Genomic DNA, 22,126 nt, shown 5'->3' on the forward strand with positions numbered 1-22,126 from the left:
TACTGACCTGTCAGGAAAGCGTGACACGAAGGTTGTGCCACACATTACTGGAGCTACCACAGCCACAAGTCATTTCCACAAGGGAACAAACAGACTCTGCCCTACCACAGATCAACATCAGATCTTTCCAGGGGATTGAAATGAATTTCTCTGAGAAATAATATTTTGTCTGTGGAGTTTCCATGAGCCCTTCGCAGACTTGGAGAATGAGCCCTGCCCACACACACAGAGACAGGAATGGGATCACATTGCATGGAAGTGTCCCATATTTAGAGAGAGGACCTTGGCTCTGCGGGGGTTGGGGCAACCATGCCGCTCTTGTCATACAGTGAAAACCCAAAGTAATTCCCTTAAAAGTAGAATTCTCTGGGGGTATTCTCAACACTTTCCTCCAAGATAGTTTTCCTTACAAAGCCTATGTCATGAAAGAGAGTTTTTCTAGTTAGATTAAAAATATCAAGCACCTTAAGAAATCTGAATCTCAAGGGAGACAAAACAAATAATAACCCTCCTAAAATCTAAGACAGTGAAAAATGTGCTCATTTTTTTTTGTAATGAGAAAAAATCAGAAGTTATTCTGAAATGAAAATATGGAATTTTTACATTTTTAAATTTTATATTAATCTCTGAAAATACTTGAATATTGGTCATATAATGTATGAAAAGCACTGTTTCTTTTTGCCTCTGACATATTGTAAAATATCCATAGTTCATTGAACCTTGAAAATATTGTCAAGGATACTTTAAACATGTTTTTAAAATAAGAAACTTATTTAATGACATTTTTGGTAGGCTACATATACTGGTATTAACTAGTTTCCATATTTATTTTCCATTTATACATTCAACAAACATTTATTAAATCTGTTATTTTGCTAAACAACATAGGAATACTGTAAATGATTAAATAGAAAGACTTACATGACATATACCTAATAGAATCGCACTGTGATAATTTCATCACCCTGATCTCTGCCAGATTTTCTTTGAAATTCTTTTTATCTTATTTTTCCATGCGTAGTTTCCACTGGACTTTAGAGACTGTAACAAAACCAAGGATATTTGGGGCTGCAGATCTCTGGGTGCTGTCCTGGGACAACTCTGAGCAGGCTGTGACAGTTTGGGGAAGAATCTCTGTATTCCTGGCTCTCAGTTTACTCTGTTTGCACCTTGAAACTTTATCATAGTGTCTATTTATTGTTTCTTAACTCAAAAATGTTTCAGTATACTTTTACTTTTAATGCTGCTGATAAAAAGAGATGTCAAAAATATATTTTCAAACTCAAAAGGGCAAGCTGTTGAGCCTTAGTGTAATTAACAGAGTGCAACAAATAATTGGCAGAGCAGCTATGAAATTCATGATTACTTGGAATATCATGTTCACTCCTATTTGTGCATTTTCAGTGTGATTGTGGAAATGGAGCCCAGAATACCACTGAACCAAGTCTATCGCAGAGCCAAAGTTTGTGTGGCTCTAATGCTGTGCAGTCTCATCACTGCTTCCTGTTTTTAAAACAGTATTGAAAGTGGAACTAGTGCAATATTGCAGGCTATTCTTGCTCTTCTCTTAGTACATATAAAATCAGGAAGTCTAGAGAAACAGTGAAGCCAGGCTTAAGTGATTTACATTTCAATTTCTAACTCAGGGATTTTGTTTTTGGAGAGTTTTTCAAATCAATGTTTATTTTAGACACATGCAAAATAAGCCAGTCTTCAATATTTTCATTAGTCATTCATCAATACTCTGAGTCCCTCCTGTAAGAATATAAACATACAAGGCTTCAATGGTTTTTAAACAGTAGTTACCAAAAACAATAATGAGGATGATGAATGTATGACATGTTCTAGGGAGAACAGGGGGAATACTGAACAGGCAGACAGATCTAATAAAATGTAAAGTTGATATAACTTGAAGTTAACAGTATACCCAATGTTACCAAGCTGCATAGAGGTAAGTATAAACATTTTACAATCCACTTTACTAAACCTAGAAAACTGAGGGTGAGTGAGGAATGTGGGTGAAACAATAACATATGATTTTGAATTCCTTTGAATATTTTTGAAATAATGCAGAAACACTTATAGACTCACAAAATTGGAGTTCTTCTTTCCCTTTTGTGCATACCCTGAAAACTGATGTAGATGTTCCTGGAAACATAGCCAGTCCTAGGATTTGGGAGCCAAATCAAAATGGACCTTGAGTGTAAGAGTTTCTTCTAAGTCAATATTGAGCAGGCTCTGCTATGGGGTATGTTCCCTAGAAATTTATTTCATGAAACTCATATGTAAGACCAATGTGTCAGGACCACCACATCTCCCAATCCCAGGAGGCATCATTTACTAGAGTAAAGCACTAATAATATTCAGTCCCCAGTCACACATGCTCTTTCCTCTAGCATTAACAGAGTGAACTGATCAATACTCTTCTACTTTAAGAACTTTCTTCCATCTTCCCAGAAAAGTTTCCAATTTGAGATTCAGGTAACTTTTTCCTTGAGAATTAAGCAGAAGTCTGATTAGTCTTTTATAACATTCAGTTGTCAAATCAGAATGATTACACCTATGTAAAATTCACCGATAGGATGGGTGTTTTTAAAGGATATAGATAAGGAATGGATGATGGGAATTTCAGAAATTTTGTCTCTGTAGATGAGATGAAGCCCTAATGAGTGGGGGTTTTGGCAGCTAATATGGAAAGGGTTTACATATGGAAAGGGTTTACACCTGGCAGAGGAAAGAGAGGGTTAGGATGTAGGCAGCAGAAAACTGAGAAGTACAGAAGGGGCTCCATGTAGGATTCAAATACAACATGCAAAATATGACTCAGAAATAGCCCTATCTACTTGGTATAAGAGGTTCATAGTAGAATGAATGAGAATAAATTGTCTCTGAACCTACAAGGACAGTAATCACAAGTACCACAGCCACTAGTACAGCTTTACTTCCAATCATGTTACATTTCTATCCTCCTTTATCCTCTTTCTGTCCTCCTGAACGTCCCTCTGTCCTTCAGTGGAGTTCTTCTCCATAAACTCAATGAAATATGTGTATATTATGCCAAGGAAAGCCATCTTCCCATATTCTCTACCTTAGAAAGTCTAGAACACCAGTTCTTCAAAGCATCAGTTGGATCAGAGCTAGGGTGTTTTCAATCGGTCCTTCAGTCACAGGAGAGTCAAGGAGGACCAGACTCATCTACAGAGAGTCCAATGTACATGTTCCATGAATTCTATCAAATCGTTCTTCCTTGAATTTCCCTCTTACCTAATTTTCCCTTTATAACATTTTCATAGCCCTCTTATGATAAATACCACAGGCGTTGCACTCCTTTGCATTGTCAAGACTTCTACCCAAAATGCCCTGCCTGCCCTGACCTAGCTTCAATATGGTCTGATCTCTTATAGACTTTAGACTTTCTCTCTCTCCACTTCCCAGTTCAACCTGAATTTTATGCCATTGTTCCTCTTCTCAACTGGTCACAATTTCATTCTCATTTAATTATTGATTTGTTTCTCTTTTGCACTCAGCAAATTTAAGGGCACTTGGTTAAAAAAAAAAAAAAAAAAGAAAGAAAGAAAGAATTGATTTTTCAAACTCTAAGATGGTGCCTGCCACTTAGGAGAACCTCAATAAACACTGAAGAAGTAATGTTTATTTCTGTTTATTGGCTGTTTGAAAGATCTTTGGGTCATTTTTCTGTATTTTTGCAGAGAAATATAGTGCTCTATAGAAATTAGAATCCTGCAAAGATTAAAAAATTAAGACTAATTATGAAGTAGTATCAAGTGAATGGCATTATAGAACAAAATACAGTAGTCCCCCCTTGTCTTGGTTTTGCTTTCTGTGCTTTCAGTTATGCACAATCAACCATGGACTGAAAATATTAAATGGAAATTTCCAGAAATAAACAATTTTGAACTGTGTGCTCTTCAGGAAGCATGATGAAATTTCACATTGCCCACACTGTCCTCTCTATGATGGGACTCGTCCTTTGGTCCAGTGTCTCTTCACTCTTTATGCTACCTTCTCATTATTTGCTTAGAGCCACTTCCATTATCAGATCAACCACTGCAGTATCACAGTGTACAAGCAAACTTGTATAGTTGCCGAAGGGTGCATTACAATGTCTATGCCATTCACCTCATTTCCTCTCATTACCTGGGCATCATGCATCCCATATCATCACACGAAAATGAGTGAGTATAGTATAGCAAGAAATTTTAAGAGAAACCACAATTATATAACTTTCACAACAATATATTATAATTCTAATCTTTAGTGTGCCTAATTTGTAAGTTACCTTTATCATAGGTATGTATGTACAGGAAAAAGCATGGAACATATAAGGTTCTGTACTATGCACAGTTTCAGGCATAACTGAGGTTTTGAATGTATCTCTCCAGACCAGGGGAGATGATGTACTGTACAAGGGATGTAGAATAAAAAGAACAAACCGTGTAGTGGGATTTCAACAAAATGTGAGAATGAGGTGAGATGGAAGAGGAAATCATGGCTAGAGGAAAGAAAGAGTGAGGAGGATAAGAGGAATAACAATGACACTGTGGTAGGGAGAGAAATCAGCCTGACAGAAAGTTCTGAAGAAGATCTTGAAAATGCTTTCTGCAGCTTGTCCCCAAGAACACAGTCAGAAAAGCCAGATAAGAGACTTTGCAAGTAATCCTGGCTTTTACCAGTAACACATCACCAAGCAAATTACAAGTTAATCATAGAATCAACACAAGAGTGCAAATATTTATTTGACACTGAAATTTGTGAGAGGAAGAGGAAGCAACATGTCCTATAAATGGCACATGCCCAGGATATGTAAATATGGTGGCTTGATGCTCTTGGTCAAAAGATAGTCACTTCAGCCGAGCGAGTTCCCCTAATATTACCAAAAACACCACACTTAAGAGTTTGAATCTATTGAGTCATATGGAAGATAAATCCTTGACAGTACTCAGAAGATAACCCCAATTATTCTATTACAAAAAAAACCTATTCTAGAATAAATTGACATTTTATTTTTGTTGTTTAAAATTTTTATCTCATACTTATAGAAAAATCTCTCTTATGCTCAATTAGGTTGTCTTTATAATACATCACTCATGTAGGCATCTAAAATTGAAAGTAAGGGCAAAATAAATTGGTGAAGGAATTCCTAAAACAATTTTCCTGTAAACAGTTTTGTGAAGTGCAAGTATTCAAAGTGTACAGTTTGTTCATTTTTAATGTATGCATGTGCTGGGAAACCATCACTACAATCAAGATAATGGATATATTCCTTACCCCAAAACATTTCCTTGGATTTAAGGTAATCCATCCTTGCCTCTACCCTATCTCTGAGCAATCACTTCTGTCACATGTTAGTGTGTGTATTTTATAATACTATGTAAGTAGAGTACAGAATAAATATTCTTCCTTTTTTTTTTCCATTTTCTTCTTCAGAATGCCTTCCTTCACTCTTCAAAGTGAGTTTGCATTTCTCCATGTGTCTTGAATGCATCAATAGCCTTTTATTTTCTATTGTTTATGGTTTTCACTCTGTAGATAGCCTCGAATATTTCCCTCCGGGTAGCTTTTTATAAAAATTAAGATACATGTATGTCCATCTCTTTCCTAAAGTGTCCCTGGGGGAAATTATTAGTAGGCTCAGTCCTCATTTCTTACCTCTGTAAATATATGGGTTGAATGTCTATCTCATTGATGTTTTATGAGAACTAAACCATTGAGCACATTGCTGAGCACATCCTAACTAATAAATATTAACTTATTTTCTAAGTTTCCATTCAATTGCCTGATGATATTAATTTTAACACTTTTCCTTCTATTAAAATACTTCCTATTTATTTTAGTGTCTAATTATCTTGACTATTACAACAATTCTAGCCTCATATTCCATTCAGCAAAAGGACCATTGTGGTTGTCTCCTTAAAATTATGATCATTTTTTGGTTTCCATTGTCCTCTGTAACTGACTAATCACTATTTGCCAAATCTGTACATAGGTGCTCATGCCTAGAATACAAAGTCTATATAGGAAAGACTTGGAGGCAGCAATCACGAAAGATGGATGACCACTTCTAGCAATTTAGCAGCTGTGTTTTCATTGCAAGTGCTGTGTTTTAATGAGATGATGTATTCACTTGAGGAACTTTAGGGGAGCGATGGTTGGAGAGGACCATGGATGTGAGGAAGCAGTTAGAGCTCTCCTTCTAGTGCTGCCACAGTGCAGTTCTCTTTGTTTTCTTTTTTAAATTATATTTTCCTCACTGCTGCTCATTTAAAGTGTATTTAAATGCATTTTTTTGCCTAAATCATACTCCTATTACCTATATTATTATATATATTTAAATATATATAAAAATATAACAGTGTCATATGTAAATATACACTAGTATTGATTTTTATTTTCTTCATAGTCTTCATGTTATACCCTGCTAAGCTAGAAAATCTATTTCAGGTGGCAGGTGGCAGTGGATGAAGAATTTAAATTTTGTCTGTGACTGTTGTGAGTGGAAGTGGAAGCTGTGAGGTCTCTTTGTTTTGCTCTGACTTCAGTTCTACTCTTATATTTGACCTGATTCATGCACATTTTGATTCAACAAAAAATGGTGCTTGTGGTAATGCCTAGGAGTAAAGTGGGTAATAGACCAGTGAAGTTGTGAATGAGAAGAGCAATTGTCCCCAAAGTGATTAGTGGACACCTTGGTTTCTACATAGGAGGATGACTGTATCAAAACTCTGTTAGAAATTTCTTAATAGAATTAGGAATTATACTAAATATGGGTGTACTGCCTACAAACTTCTGAAGTCTTCTGTCATGTACAGTACTATCCACCTATGAAAGCCCCTATGGATAAAATAACTACAGAGCAATTGCCTTCTATTTCCTATTCAGAGATGTGAAGACTCCTTTACTTAATATCCTAATTATGCACAGGTACATGTGCAAGTGCCAAGAGTTTTCATGGAAAAGTATGTATTTTGAATAATGTAATGCTTTTATATTTTATCAGGATAGCACTATAATATGCAGAAATCTACAATTTCTGATACCTCTGTGGAGACACTGAATTCCACCCAGCAAGGCACAGGAGCTGTGCAAATGAGAATAAAAAATGCCAACAGCCACCACGACCGGCTGAGCCAAAGTAAATCCATGATCCTCACCGATGTTGGGAAGGTCACTGAACCTGTAAGTCGAATGCTCCAAATACCCCAAGTTCTCTTATCATACAGAATTTCTAAAGCTAATTAGCTTTGTTTTATTTGTTTTCCTAATGTGCATGAGAAAACTGTTTTTGTAATGCATTTTATCTTGCCTACTTATAGTCATAATAATATCCCCAGTTGCAAGAGAAGAGCTGGGTCTAATCCAGAGTGATAAAGTGGATTTGGAGCTAGGCTGAAGAGCACCTTTGACTCATTTTAAGGGCTTCTACTATCATGCTTCAGTGTCATAAAAATAATGAGGTTATGCTAGCATGTGGTGTTTGTACTTCCAAATACAGTACATCACGTTGAAAAGCCAGAGGCTAAAATTAGCTAAGAATGAACTGAGAAAAAAAAAAAAAAATCTTTGAAAACATGTGAAAAACCTCTTCCTTAAAATCTTCCAGTAATATATGGTAGTGGAAATTGTGATTGGATTTGGAATGGGCTTACACAATTGGAATGGTGTGGCTAGTTAAGGTTTGGAGAGGAAGCCATTCTGTCTCGATAATGTGTCATTAGGAAGATTTGAAATAAAATAGTTAGAGATGAACTCTACTGCCAATTGTGTCCCTGGCCCTGCACACATCCTGAGCCACTAAACCCACTGATTGCGATGAGTCTCCTCTGGTTAATTTTCTTCCATAATGGTGGTAACTTGCAGCTGAGGCCATAGGATGTTACAAAATTATTTATGCAATGTTAGCCACTCTTTTGGACCCCAGATCTATTTTGTTTCTCACAGTAAGAGCAAGAGTGAGAAATAGGTTAGCTGGGGACAGGCTGAGTCCCAGTCACCCTGCAGAAACATGTGAGCTATTAATTGAGTGTTCTGTTAATATTGTAGGGGCCTATGAAATATTCAGCTCCCTAACTGAGTTATTAAATGACATAAACTTGCTGAATAGCATGCTACCGATTATGTTTATTCCCCATTTTGAACTTGAATTTCAAGTGCAGAATTAACCCAGAGCATTTTTAGGAGCTTGAGGAACCCATGAATTTAATCACTATTTCCTCAGGTGTTATAGACACATTTAGCATGAGGGAGCCAGTGATTATATCGGGTGAGTCAGAAATACATCCTTAGATAAGGTAACTAATGGGAAATGCATTTTCCTTTACTCAATTTCTCATTTAAAACTATTGTCTGCTGGGAGGCATAATGCTGTTAGTTGACTTCACTTTTAAAGCAGCTAAAATGTTCCTTAAGTGTGAGCTTGAGACAATGGTTAGAGTAAATTATTGGAATCCCTCTATATATTATCAGTAAGAACTGTACCTTTGAAAAAGTTTAAAAGTTAAGTATATTTAATGATGCCTAACATATTTTATTGGCTGTGTTTAACAAAAGGCACTATGCCGCAGTTGTTTTTGACAAGCATGAAAACATCACAGCATGAGACTGCAAAAGGAATTATGGAGAGAAATTACAAGTGATCCATCTCTCAATGAATTATCCACCTCAATAGCCCGCAGAACTCAGCTACCAATTAACACCTACTTTATTACATGTTGGGATGTACTTAATAACTTTCATGTGTTTATGCACTATTACCTTGACTGATGCCTCTTGTACAATTAGGCATAATTGGCATATCAATATGCAAAAGTTAAAAGGATTAACCCTCTTAAAACTAATGAGCATTTCTGTATCCAGCTGCTAAATGAGACAAAATTAGCATTTTTCACTTTTGGGCAGGATTTTATCATGCAGTTTCTCATTGTTGATATTACCTTGTTACATAACTTTAGTTTGGGGGGTTGTATGCTGGACTGCTAGAGAATAAGAGTTTTCCAAAGTTAAATTAGCTATAATTATCCCAGCTTTTGTTTCCGCATTCTTAGCCTGGGCAATATGTATTCCTCGATAAGGAACAAAAATAAAAGTTACTTTTGGTTATGTGTGCTCAGTGCATAATTATATAAAAGGGGTATTTTAGTGAGGATATGTCATTTCACTGAGAAAACTTGGCTCAGAGATACTGTATTGAAAGCTTGCCATGGCACTAATTTTCTTTCTGTCTCAGTTCTTTTCATCTCTTTTTCCATGCACAATTTTCTGACTAGATACTGACAGAATGTAAAGTATTTTGGCATATTTATTCAAACAAGCCTGTTAAAGTTATCTGCTCAAGCTAAACTAAGAACTTGATTTTTTCAGAAGTTGGGTGATGGGGTGAGGTCAAGGAAGAGATTGTGAATTTAGGAGAAGGGGGAAGAGATGTGTCTTCAAACCTATACATGTTCACATGAAGTACACTTAGTTGTAAAAGAGATTCATACATATAATTTCTACAGATAAAATTGCATACTTGGAGACCATACATATGTTTTGCATCCTATTTTATAAATGTCTTATATATAACTTGTTCACCAGTATAACGGTTATATAAGTCTTATATAGACTTGCTCAACTATATAATATATAAGAATCTTATATTACATTAATAATGATGTCATTACGATAATGAATTTAAATATTCTAATATCAAATTGAATCACTTTGTCATTTACCTATGAAAGATTTTTTATTTTGTTCAATTAAAAATATTTTAACATGATTATATACTTAGAACACAATATAAAATTCATATATGGTATTAGGAGCCTATAAATATCTTAAAGAGTATTTTGATATGTCAAAATAAGCAATTACTTAAGCCTGAGCTATACAAACACAGGTGAATTTACATTTAATTTGTGAATTTTGATAACTTTAGATCTTGTAGGAAAGCATTTCAGTAAAACAGGTATTAGTGTTCACTTAAATTTTATTGTTGATAGGCATCATTTCCTTAAACATCAAATACTTATTTTTATTTGGTTAATAAAATCAATGTTCTTTTCAAATTTCAACGAGATTACTTGGCTACTTGGGAAATGTTGGAGAGATGGGAAGTTTGGAGTACAGGGTTTGCAAGAAAATCGCCTATCAGTAAGAGAGATTTGGAGAACTGAATTCAGTGGGAAGCTCTTTGGTCTCGGTGATTTGTTGTCCCATCCTGAGCCCCAGAGTGAGGCCTCTTAAAGGTGGATGGCTTATTTACCAGAATGTGCTGAACAGAAAGCAGACAGCTGACTGCGAGTAAATGGGGCAAGTGAAGTGCGCCTGTTTAAGGGCTAAAAAGGCTAATGTGCAATCCAGCAAATAGCTAATGTGAAAGGTTTTACATGCTTTGATGTTATTTATAAGAGGGATGCTCCAGCCTACTAGACAGTTTAGAATAGATATTAATGAAGAGTTTAAGTAGCCCAAATCAGGAAACTGCAGACATAGGATTTGCAGGCAGGAACAATTTAGGCATTTAATGCTGGTGTCTTAAGCAGCAACATGTATAAAAAATATTCACAGTTTCCCTCTTGCAAACCCACAGAAGGGCATTACTTCATTCATGGCCATCATGAACAGGAAAATATCTCTTTATTGGTGTTCTGATAAAGACTCAGGTCAAGACGTTCTTAAATGTTAACATACAAGACTGCTTTTACTTCCATTAACAGATTGTGTTTGTTCATTTTTCTTTTTAATGCATTATCAGGAAAAAAAGGAAACAATTTTCTTTTGTTTCTTACTTCTGTGATTATAGGATACTTGCCAAAGTTGTGGCTAGCCAAAAAGGCAGACATAAAAATTGCTACTAAAAATATAAGCCTTCTGTTTAGCTGAGTTTTTGAGAAATATTATGAGATTGTAGGGCTTGTCCATGTTTACTCCAAATCAAGCTTATAGTTAGGTTTGAGGCTTTGTTTGTATAAATTGTCCTGAAGTGGATCCTGATATTTAATTAAAATGACACTAAATCACATTGAATTGATAAGACTTGGCATCTCAAACAAAGGTAATTGCCCGTATTGGTTTTGTGCAAAAATAGCACTGCTTGGAAAATGTGCAGCCAACACAGACTGTCAACTCCATTTATAGATCAATATGTGAAAACCATTGATCAGGCAGGCATGTGTAACAGTAACACTTTGCATTTATTTGTTGTTTTTATACCACATTAAGGCTTACAGGATTATAGGCTTCCTAAATATTTTGACTTCCTCATAAATATATGATCTGTTGCATGTTAATTAAATGAGAGTCTGCAGCCATTTCTAAAATTGTTTTTAGTTTGATGATTTCCTTTTATTGCTGTGGATCGCATGATCTGAAAATGGATTAGTTTCCTTCTGCATAAAGATTATTAAAGCTTATTTTAATGTGTCCTATTTAGTGTAAGATGTGACTGCCTTTTTGCTTTGAAAAATATAGATACTGACAATTATTTTCTCTTAGAAAGTGCCTGATCTTTTTTTATTAACTGGGCATTCTCTGCACTCAGGGTAGAATTATTTCCTCACATATTTTGCACACCCTGTAGATAGCGGGTCTTCTTGATTTCCCTGATAGAATTTGTTTTCTTTCTTTTCTTTTTATCTAGCTCTATGATACAGGCATCTGATCAAACATTATGTAGAAAATAGACTGATCATCTCAATTAAATTCCACACACACACACAAATATAATTTGAATTCTGTTTTTTCTGATTTGAGAACAAGCCTTATGAACTGTTCCTACATGCTGCGTTCTGCAGTTAAATCTTTCTTATCTCATCAAATGTAAGGACAGTGTTTTGTTCCTAATCTTTATTGGACTATTGTAGATGACATTTGTAAGCCATTTTGGCTTATAAGGAAAAGCTAGAGGACAGTGGAGTGAGACTCTCCATAGATCCAAGCCTCTGATATGACTACACAATAATGTGTCTTCCACTGCAATTTACTTTGCCACTGAGAGGTCAATTCTGTTGAAAAATCTTTTTATATCCTCTCTATACATTAGGAATGTTGCTTTCACAGGAAAATATTTAGTATTATATACAGTATTAGAATATTCAATATTTATATAATATTAGAATAAGGAAAGAAAAGTGATTTCAGAAACAGCAAACACTATATCAACAAATGAACACAAAATTCAAAGGTTGCCTGAATTAACTATTCTAGCGTAGTTTGTAGTCTTCTGAGGAGCAGATGAAAAAGTTTGTTAGCACACAGCATGCCCTAGGGGAGAAGATTCAAAACCCACCAGAGATTTCCTTCCTTGTCCTTGCCACCCACCACCACACCATCCTGTCAAAATCTTAAACTTTGTTTACCAAGCGCACATTGGACTTGCGAAGAGGTTCAGAAAGTTTATGACAACACTGTAGAGTCTACTTCAAAGAATGAGCCAGGGCTCTTGAATTCATCTATATGGCTGTGCGGTTTCCATTTTAACTTGAGCATAGCTAAATTTGTTTATAATCTCCTACTGATTGAACATGGCGCTGAATGTACATGAGATACATTTTTTTAAAAGTTAGTCCTCTGATTACTAATTTGAATCCAAAACTCTAACCTTGTTAGCATCTGGACTTATTTCCATAATAACAACCCCTTCAGAACCTACAAAGTAATGAATAATTGACAACAAATGAAATGTTTTGATAGTTGTCGGCACAAAGCATGTTTAATGTTTTGTGTTGCTTCCTAGCTAATTATGTAGATGACACATTTGTCAGACCTTGACTGCCATTAGAAACGTGTTTCCAGAGGGGAGAAAAACAGGCTATTCATAGAGTAATTAACTAGAATGCTCAATGACCTGTGAGAGATTCAAATCGCTGCCAGTTCAGACATTGTTTTGTTACAGAGCAGAGGGGTAATTAAAATTCCAAATTACAGTCCTATGATGGAGCATTTGTTTGTTGACAGTATACTCTTACTCGAGTTTGTTAATTCTTTTTTAAATTGCTTCTAATCCATTTTATAGCTTTAGGAGTTCCGTCTTTGAATTTACTGACAACTAATATTATGGTAAATTGTACTTCAGTGGAGTGCTGCATGCTTCACAGTTTCAAGGGAGCACAAGGTGGGTGGGATAAAACAGCTTCTTCCCCAAGCTGACATATCATATCAGGTGCTGTCAGCAGGAATGCCACTAACGTGTACCATCTTGTTCAATAATCTATTTCTAATTCTGTATTAGGGCAAAATGTACTGGGCGGAAATACACAGATGAAAAGGAAAATATCAATTCACAACTGAAAAAGGCAGCAACCTTTTAGGCTGAAAGGAAGAAACCTAATCCCCCCAACAAGAAGTGATTGATTAAGTGCTGTGGTAACAAGGAGGAGAGAGGAGTTAGGGCTGAGACTGATTTTGGGAGCCGTGTTGAGACTGTGTTGCTGAGTTCAATGCGGAGCATGCAACAGTCTCTAGGAAAGTTCACATCCATCACCAGAAGTGGCAGGTTTTACTGCAATACCTCAACCTCAGGTCAATATCAAACCGTGGGATAATAGGTATCACCCATGAGATTCTTCAAGGAAATACTGGAAGTTTACAAATCTAGAGGGCTAACATAGTCTTAAAAATTTCAGCTCCAGTGCAACATTTATTTAGGTTGCTGAAAGTGAGAATATAGTTTTATTAAAAAGATCTGACAGAAGTCACACGATGTTTGATGCAGGAGAGTTGACAGAGGCATCCAGTGAGCGCTGATTATCCCGAAGTCACTGTCAGCTAGGATTGATTTTCACTTTCTCCGTTTATGTAACGGTTCCTGTAATACAGCTGACCCCAAATCACGTTACCTTGTCATTTCTCTGCATGGATCAAGAAGAGATGAGCTGAAAATAGCTAGACACTGACCTTGAACTTGCCAGAAAAGTGAGAAGTGACAGTGGGGTTTTTCTGTAGTTCATGTACAAAGAGTAAGGCGCACTGTTCTGTGTCGAGTTCACCCTAGCAGCACAAGGGGGCAGAGCAGTACTAGGGATTACAGGTAAAGAGCTTCTGCACCAGTTTGTAAAGAGGGAAACACTGAGTGAGAGCCAGAGGTCTCATTTTAACATCTTAGTGTAGACATAAAGGAGAATTACTGATGAATCAAAATCTCGAGTCCCCCGATGTTCATAATCAGTAATCTAAAAGTGTACATTCTAATTAAAAGAGGTTACCTAATACTCTGAGTGGCAGCAACTGTGCTTTTCCACTAAATTATTTGCACTGTCTCTTATTTAATTCATATGATACTCTCTACCCTCAAAATAACTTTGAAATCATAGTCAGTATTATTAATAGAGTTTTAGGGCAAACTGCCAAGGTAATATGTGCTATTTTAGGTGTAATATATCAAGATATGGGCACATTCTTTTGATCCTTGTCAAGTACCAACATCCAAAAATTAAAAGCAGAGAGTAGTTTAAGGTGATGTGCATGTACAGACAGGTAAACTTCAGGCGGAAGAATGGTGCTTGCATTTGATGTAGGTTGTCTTTATTTTGAAGTTTTTCCAATTTTAATACTTGCCTCAATTTTAGAAATGTCTCATAATTGATCATCATTACCTAGTTAAATCACTGTTGCTCTGATACTGAATGTTTCTCATAAATAGCACCTAAAAAACTTGATAAGTGAGGCACAGAACGGAAGCAGTTTGAGAAACAAAAGAGCAAACACTGACTCAATCATTCTCCAGGTTATAAGCACCTTGTGTCATGGCAAAATAACACTTTTGCATGTGTCATAATAAAGTAATATTTTTAAAAACCTCCATGATAATTAGAGTTTTACTCACGTAGATTCTGTGTGTGTACATGTTATATATACATATATATGTGCTTATATATATTTCTATATCTATATAGATAGTATATATATATCTATCTATATCTGTACATGGATACATATAGCTATATAGAGATGTATATGTATGCGAAGTTATTTTCATATTGTAGAAAAATAAACACAGAAATATATTTGCAAGGTAAAATATCAAGATTTTCTGAATAATCTTTTGTAGATTTAGCTCAAGACATGATGACAATGTTATGATCCCAGAAATAAGTAGAATTCCAATATATTTCAAGAATAGAATAAATAGGAGATCATTCTATTGCTATGAATGAGATAGAAAGTATTTAGAATACTGTGTCATCCAGAAATTTTTAATAACTATATTTTGACATCTGCTAGAAGAAAAGCATTAAGTCCTCTGATCTGGAAGGATTTGAAAAGGGTACATGTTGGGTGATAATGGTGGATTTTCAGCTAGAAAATGTGTATGTCCAAAATTGATGCCTTTGAAGGCAGTCCCAAGGAGCAGTTGTATTCCTTGAGAGTAGTACAATGACTTTGTCTTCCTGTTCCTCAGTGTTCAGAAGACCTCTGGGTGCCCTCTGCATGTGGAACCGTAAATGGTTGATTAGCCTCTGCTTCTGAGGTCAGGACAGACATAAAGGTATTGGCTGTTGGAGCACCACCAAGAGTTTTTTGTTTTTTTGTTTGTTTCAGTTTATTCCTTTTCCCTCCCTTTAGTGTGTAAGGCTTTTATTAGGGGACTTCAGTCCCTGATGTGTTCAGATTCAGTTTATTGTTACCATCTGTTTAATTACCCTCTCAGGTTTGTGTTGGGAAGCATGAAAGTATTTATCCAGTTTTTGAATCCCTGTGTTCCTAAATAGATGTGGGTAAAGTATGTGTCGGTTTTCAAAGAGCATATTAAAAACTGATAAGCAGAACTATCTCCAAACAATAACATGGAAGGCAAAAGCATTCTTTTGTACATTAATGCATGTTGCAAATAATTAGCAAATGTGCGGCAATGTGGCACTCTCACAGAAGTGATGCAGTCTTCTTAACATGCAACCTCATATGCTTCTCCTTTGAGGTGATGGATTTTTATGATATCTATTCATTTCCAGTCCACTGACAGTAAGTTTATCAGGGGAAGAGATGCAGGATTTGAATTATAAGAGCATGCGTGGTTATCCTACATAAGGTAGGTTTAAGAATATGCTCAAGTTAAGAGAGAAACTACATACTCAAGAAACAAGGACAGAATCTTTTGAGAGAGATGAAGAAAAAAAAGAAAACATGAATGTCAGAATTACTTTATTCTTTCTCCTCTGTTTCTTCCTAATTATCATAAATTATTATACTGTATCCTTTTTTCTTCGGAAAATGACCAGAAGTTTTCTTCTAATGGTTACTATTGTCCTCATACAGCCTGGTGCATTATTCCATGTGCACAAACCATTGAATAAAATTTTACTTGCTGACACAGAGTTCTCATCAGGTTTTTTTCCAAATTATATTATATCTTAGTATTTGGGTGAAATTTTTAAAATACCATAAAATGAAAAAAATGTCAAATTTGAGTGTGTACATATAAAAATACTTAAGTGGTCATACAGGAACTGAAAAAAAATTAAAAAAAAAAAGAAATGAATCAAATACTTTCATTTTTTAAATCAAAGAAGCCAAATGGCTACGTATGTTTCATTTTAATTTATCCCCTAAGAGTTGATTTCAATAAGTGAACATTTTTCCTGAGATTCCAGGATATTATTAGATGAAGATTATGTTTGACAGTGTTCAGAAATGGTAGTTTTGTTTTTATGTAAGTGCCCTTCCACGGTACCTTAAACATAAATGATCAAAGTGCTGCTCTCTTTTTATCTCTATATGAGGAAACCAGTGCTGTTTTTGCCTTATGCTCTTACATTATCTCTGTGGAGGAAGAGGAATAATGATGACACCAAACTTTCCTCCACTACTTTTGGACACCTGACCTGCTTTCTTTCCCACAGGGGAAAAGAAAGCTACAGCCTTCGTATTTCCAATGAGAAGGGACATGTGTCTCCTTGCATTGAATTGTCTTAGATCATATCATGTAGCACAAAGTGACCCAATGCAGGAAGACAGGAAAACAAAGTGACAGTTTTGTTTGCTCTGATACAAACTCTAACATCAAAACAAGGGGGCAAAACCTAGAGGCCCACTGCCAGATGACACAAATTAAATAGCAAGAGCTGATATTCTGTACTTCAAGAAAATGTATTCAAGGCATATTCTTTAATCAGCAGTGAAAGGTTAATGAACAAATGAGCTTAGCTCAGGTTAGACAAAGTAAGTGTAGCTACCACTGTTTATAAAATCCATGAGAAAGTGAATCTGGCTGATACTTGACAATACATCACACGATGTGGTCTTACCTATTGATCACAGCCTGACAATGGGTAACCTTTCATGGCAACTTCCTCTTTTACCATGAATTATTGACAGTGTTAATGCCAATAGCACATGATCAAATAGACAGGAAAGAAATTTACATTCCTGGATGTGCTATCCTTAACCTCCATGCTTTTATTATCAGAGAGAGAGAGAGAGAGAGAGAGAGAGAGAGAGAGAGAGAGAGAGAGAGAAGAGGAGAGGAGAGGAGAGAAGAGAGAGAAGAGAAAGAAGAAGTGAGAGAATCTCTGTTCTTGTCTGGAATTACTAATGAACTACTTTTACTTTTGCACATATTATTATTATTAATGTGACACTCTTATAATTCTTATCTGTATTTACAACTGCAACACATTCTGGGTAACAAAGACCTGTATTTAAGGGAAATTTGATGTTGTTCTTTTCATCCTAGCATCCTCTATTAGTTTATAGAGCCTAGCAAACATTACTCTAGTTGCATGTCCTGAGTTCCCTACCTGAATAATTTTGTGTTCGCTGAATGATCACCTCCTCAGTGCCACCCCATGTGTGTTTATTTAAGAGTTCCCAAGATGGAAGTAGGAAAAAAGTTGAATATTTCTATCTATGCATCTAATTGTCCATTCTTCTACTCATTCAGCAGACCTGCATTGGCACTTATTATATGTCAGAGGTTATTTAAAGCTGGTAATACAAAACCAAAAGCTCCTCTGTCCCCTTGGAGGTTACCTTCAAGTGAGGCAGAGTCCTACTCCTGGTAGAGCCCAGAATCAGCCCATGCATTTCCTAGACTTGATCTTTGTTCCTGCCACCACCACCTCCCCACTCTCAACACTAATATTAGCATCATGTACTGGCATTTTGTCAAACATATTGTACACAGTGTTTAAAACCTGCCTGTGAAATAAGAGACCTTCAGTATCTTTTCACTTTCTGTAGGTTCCTTTTTTGTGGGTTGTTAAATCTTAAATGACAAGTTCTGTGTGTTTTAAGTTTAAAATTGTAGAAATCATACCTGACTTTAAGCTACTCTAAGCTTTCTTTTGCACAATTTGACACATTTCCTATGCTTTGTCTTCCTGGGGACACACAGATTACTGAAGCACTAACTTTGGTAGCAAGTCAAGCTATTAGTGCTTCTATCTGTTTACATTTGCAAGCCCCTTCCATTTTTGTTCCCCTTCTTTAGTTATTATCAAATTAATAATAAACTTAACTGAGATTGGAATAAGACATTTTATGAGTTAAACTAAAACGTTAATGTTATTTGATGTCTATGACTGTTTTTAATTTCATTATAGTATAAAACACAGACCTAATTTAAACATTTACAGAGCATTAAAAAATTTCATCAATTTTTTGACTTCGAAAAATTTTACTTTGATTTTTGCTTTGGGTTCTGGCAGATCATAGTGTTACTAACATTCATGCCTTACAGACTTTTCAAGGGGTTGATCATTGTTTGTTCCTGATGTAATTTATAAGCCACCAGAGTAGACCCTACCATCAGTGTTACCCTGATCTATGTAAGAAGAATGGCATCACATCCCTTAAAACATGCTATTGTCAGAGGTACTAGTGTACACTTAGGTTAACACAAAGCTGATAACATTAACCATGAAGGAGAGATCAGAGTACATAGGCTCATTTAGTGTTATGATCTACCTGGAGTCTTACTCTATCAAGTAGAAAAACAGGAAGGAAAAACTCTTTTGAAGAGTAATATATTCAAATTGCTTGGACATGCTAGACCCATAATATAGTAACAACCAGGTATTAAAATTAGGTAACAGCTCATTTTTAGGCAGGATGCTCTTAAGATATTTCTGATTTCTTGATCATGCACAAAGTATGTACTATTGAAACCTAATAATTCTTCATTTCTCTCATATGTGAACAATTGAGCAGTAGTCTTGACATGAGAATTCACAAGGAAGTTTGGATTAGATTCAGGATTCATTAGAGAGAATGATTTCTACCTTTTTTTTTTCTTTCTTTCCACTCACATTGTCCTTTCTTCCTCCAAGTTCCCCCTGTCCTGAAGTCTGCTTAGTTGAAGTCAGCTTTGGAAGAAATGCTTCCTAAGATCACTAACATGTATCTAGAACTCTGAAATCTTCCTTTCACTTGAGCTCCATAAACCAGTTTTAAGACTTCTTTCCATCAAGGTCAGTACTGATTTGTGTCTACTATTCACATCCTGTTTTGAGGCTAATGGCTCCAAAGTTGGAGTTATAAATTAGCAACTGTTCCACTAACCCAATTATGCCCACATTTTTTAATCGCCTGAAAATGGTGTTTTGTAATTTTGAAAGCGAAGAATTTTAGTTGGAGTCATGAGGTCTTCCTGCAACTATACCTGGTTGATTTTGAAGTCTTGAATTGATCGTCTTAAAGCCATATTGTTGACTGACTGTTCATGGGCAAGGGCATAATGTAGCAATTCAGAAGATGACAATTGTTAGTTACATCTTTGGATATTCAGACGATGACAGTTGTTAGTCATAAATTTGGAAATGTAGTCTCTACCACATTTCACTGATAGTGTAAAAACAGTCTTTCTTATGTAGCTAAAGATGAATTTTCTTATTCAGATTTTCTCATTTGGGTTTAATTTCAATTTTAGACTCATGTTATTATAAATTAACAAACATCTTGCTGCCTTTTAGATAACACTAAAAATAACTATGGCTAACTGTGGAATTGGTGTTCTCTTGTCACCAAGTTATAAATATTCTATTTATTCTGGGTTATCTGTGGTTTAACTTCTGTGAGTTTTGTTAAATAGCTCTGAAAACACAATGAGAAGCTACTTGGTATTTAAGTGAAGCAATGCACCTCTAACCCTGATGGAAAAATCACACCAGGCCCTTAAAAAGTGAGAAATGATACTAACAATTCACAATATTATACAAGATTTAAATCAACTCAGATTCAACTAGTCATCCAATTACTTATAATTTACTTTACATTTTTACTAATTAAACCTAATTTGAAGATTTCTCAACTTTGTTAGAATTTCTCTTTCCTTTTCTGATGACATGTAATATCCCCTAAGAAGGGAAAACAGACAGAAATGAACTCTGGACATATAGTCTCAACTCAGCTCCCCTTTACCAAAATGTATTTTATCAAACAGAAGCTTTTGGTAAAAAGGTTCACATGAGAAAGAAAAGTTCCTCATGAATAAAGCCCACAGGCCCCTTAAAATCTGCAGACTTAAGATTGGCATGCTGATTTCAACCTAAAGTTTTATTTGGTCTATACAGTATTTCTCCCCCATTTTCTTTTTAATTGAATAGACATTATAAAATGGTGAGCTTTCAAAGGAAAATTTATATTTGTGACAGCTCTAAAAAATATAGAAATTCTAATGTCACAAGGCTGGTTTCCAAAGAGCATGCAATAACCTGCTGAAGTTAAGTCATTCTTACCCCATGTAGATGGGGCAAGTGCCCAAATTCACAACAGTTTGCCATCCATCACTGGGTATTTCCCAAGGGACTTTTGAATTGGCAATGCTGGTTTCAAATATCTTTCAGCTTTCGCATGCCCACTGAGGATCATAAGGCACTGAGCAGTTATTCAGATAACTGCAAGACACACATAGTTTTTGAATATAGTTTTTCTAAGTTTCCATTGCTAGGAAGGAATAAACTTTTGAAATAGGAGGGAACATTTCTTTCACCAATTAGTGGTTTTTTACGTAATAGAAACTTCAGGAAACTTTGTCCTTTGCTGAGTCCCAGAGACAGTAATTAATGAACCTGTGGCAAACAAATTGCCAATGACAAATCAAAGATTCACTGATGGGGAGAAGTGGCAACTTCTGTCCCTGAAGTGGCCCTTCTAGGTTCAATGAAACCTGCCAGTGGCCAGTGTCATAAGAGATTGTAATGCCTTTGTTTCTTAGTAAATGTTCATATTTTGACCAGTAATATTTTCCTAGAATCAGGTTTAGAATCAATTTTAAGTAACATAAAGTCAGGTGTGAATCATCCCCTCATGTAAATCTCCATGATGGTATCATCAAAATATGTAGCCACTGTATAGCAGACAATAGGATTCTGGTGATTATGAGTTTCAACTAGTGTTAAGCACACCTGGAGAAAAATCCTGACTCTGACTCCTGCTTACCTTGTTACTTTGGGCAAGTTCTTGACAACTTTGGGCCTTACTATCTACAACTTAAGATGAATATAAAAATATCAGTTGCCTACAGAATTATGAAGATTAAAAGGGAATGTGTATGAAATGCAAAGTATAACAGGTAGTATTAAAAAATATATATTACTATAATAATAATGCCACCAATCTGTACAGAATTATTTTGTCAGGCCTGCCTCTGTACCTTTGAGATGCTCTGTGTGCCTCTGCCAATTGATCAGCATCTTTCAGTAAATGAGTTGATAATATCTAACTATATTCCGAATTAATCTGATTCAAAACATCTTGAGCCTTTATTCTATCATTCATGATTTATTTTACCTTTTGATTCTTAGAGAAATCTTTGAAATACGTTATTCTTCCAGGGAAAAATGCCTACTGGTTTTCATTCTCAGCTATGACTTACAGTTCTTATAATAATACAAATGTGAACCATTCGGGGGTGTTATGGTTTGGATCGGTAATGTCCCATAAAGGTTCATGTATTGAAGTCTTGATTTCCAATGCACTAATGTTCAGAGGTGAGGCTTTTAGGAAATGATTGGATTATGAGGTCTATAACCTCATCAGTGGATTAATCTATTGATGAATTCATAATTTGAATGAACTATTGGGAGATGGTGAAAGATATTGGAGGTGGGATCTTGTTGAAAGATGTAGGTCCTTGGGGAAGTGCCCTTGCGGTCTGTATTTTGTACAAGGTCCCTTCATCTCTGTCTCT

At 35.6% G+C, this 22,126-nt stretch overlaps 1 protein-coding gene across 3 annotated transcripts in view; it reads left to right on the forward strand.

Annotated features, from left to right (window-relative positions):
- Positions 1-22,126, forward strand: part of ARHGAP15 (Rho GTPase activating protein 15) — a 631,777-nt gene that overhangs the window by 19,441 nt on the left and 590,210 nt on the right. For all 3 annotated transcript variants that reach the window (XM_079135673.1, XM_079135674.1, XM_079135675.1), the window contains exon 2: positions 7,019-7,197. In XM_079135673.1, coding sequence (XP_078991799.1) covers positions 7,033-7,197 — 165 coding nt within the window. In that variant the 5' untranslated portion in view covers positions 7,019-7,032. The remainder of the gene's footprint in view (positions 1-7,018; positions 7,198-22,126) is intronic.

This window comes from Sciurus vulgaris (genome assembly GCF_902686455.1).
Source record: "Sciurus vulgaris genome assembly, chromosome: 3".
Classification (NCBI taxonomy): domain Eukaryota; kingdom Metazoa; phylum Chordata; class Mammalia; order Rodentia; family Sciuridae; genus Sciurus; species Sciurus vulgaris.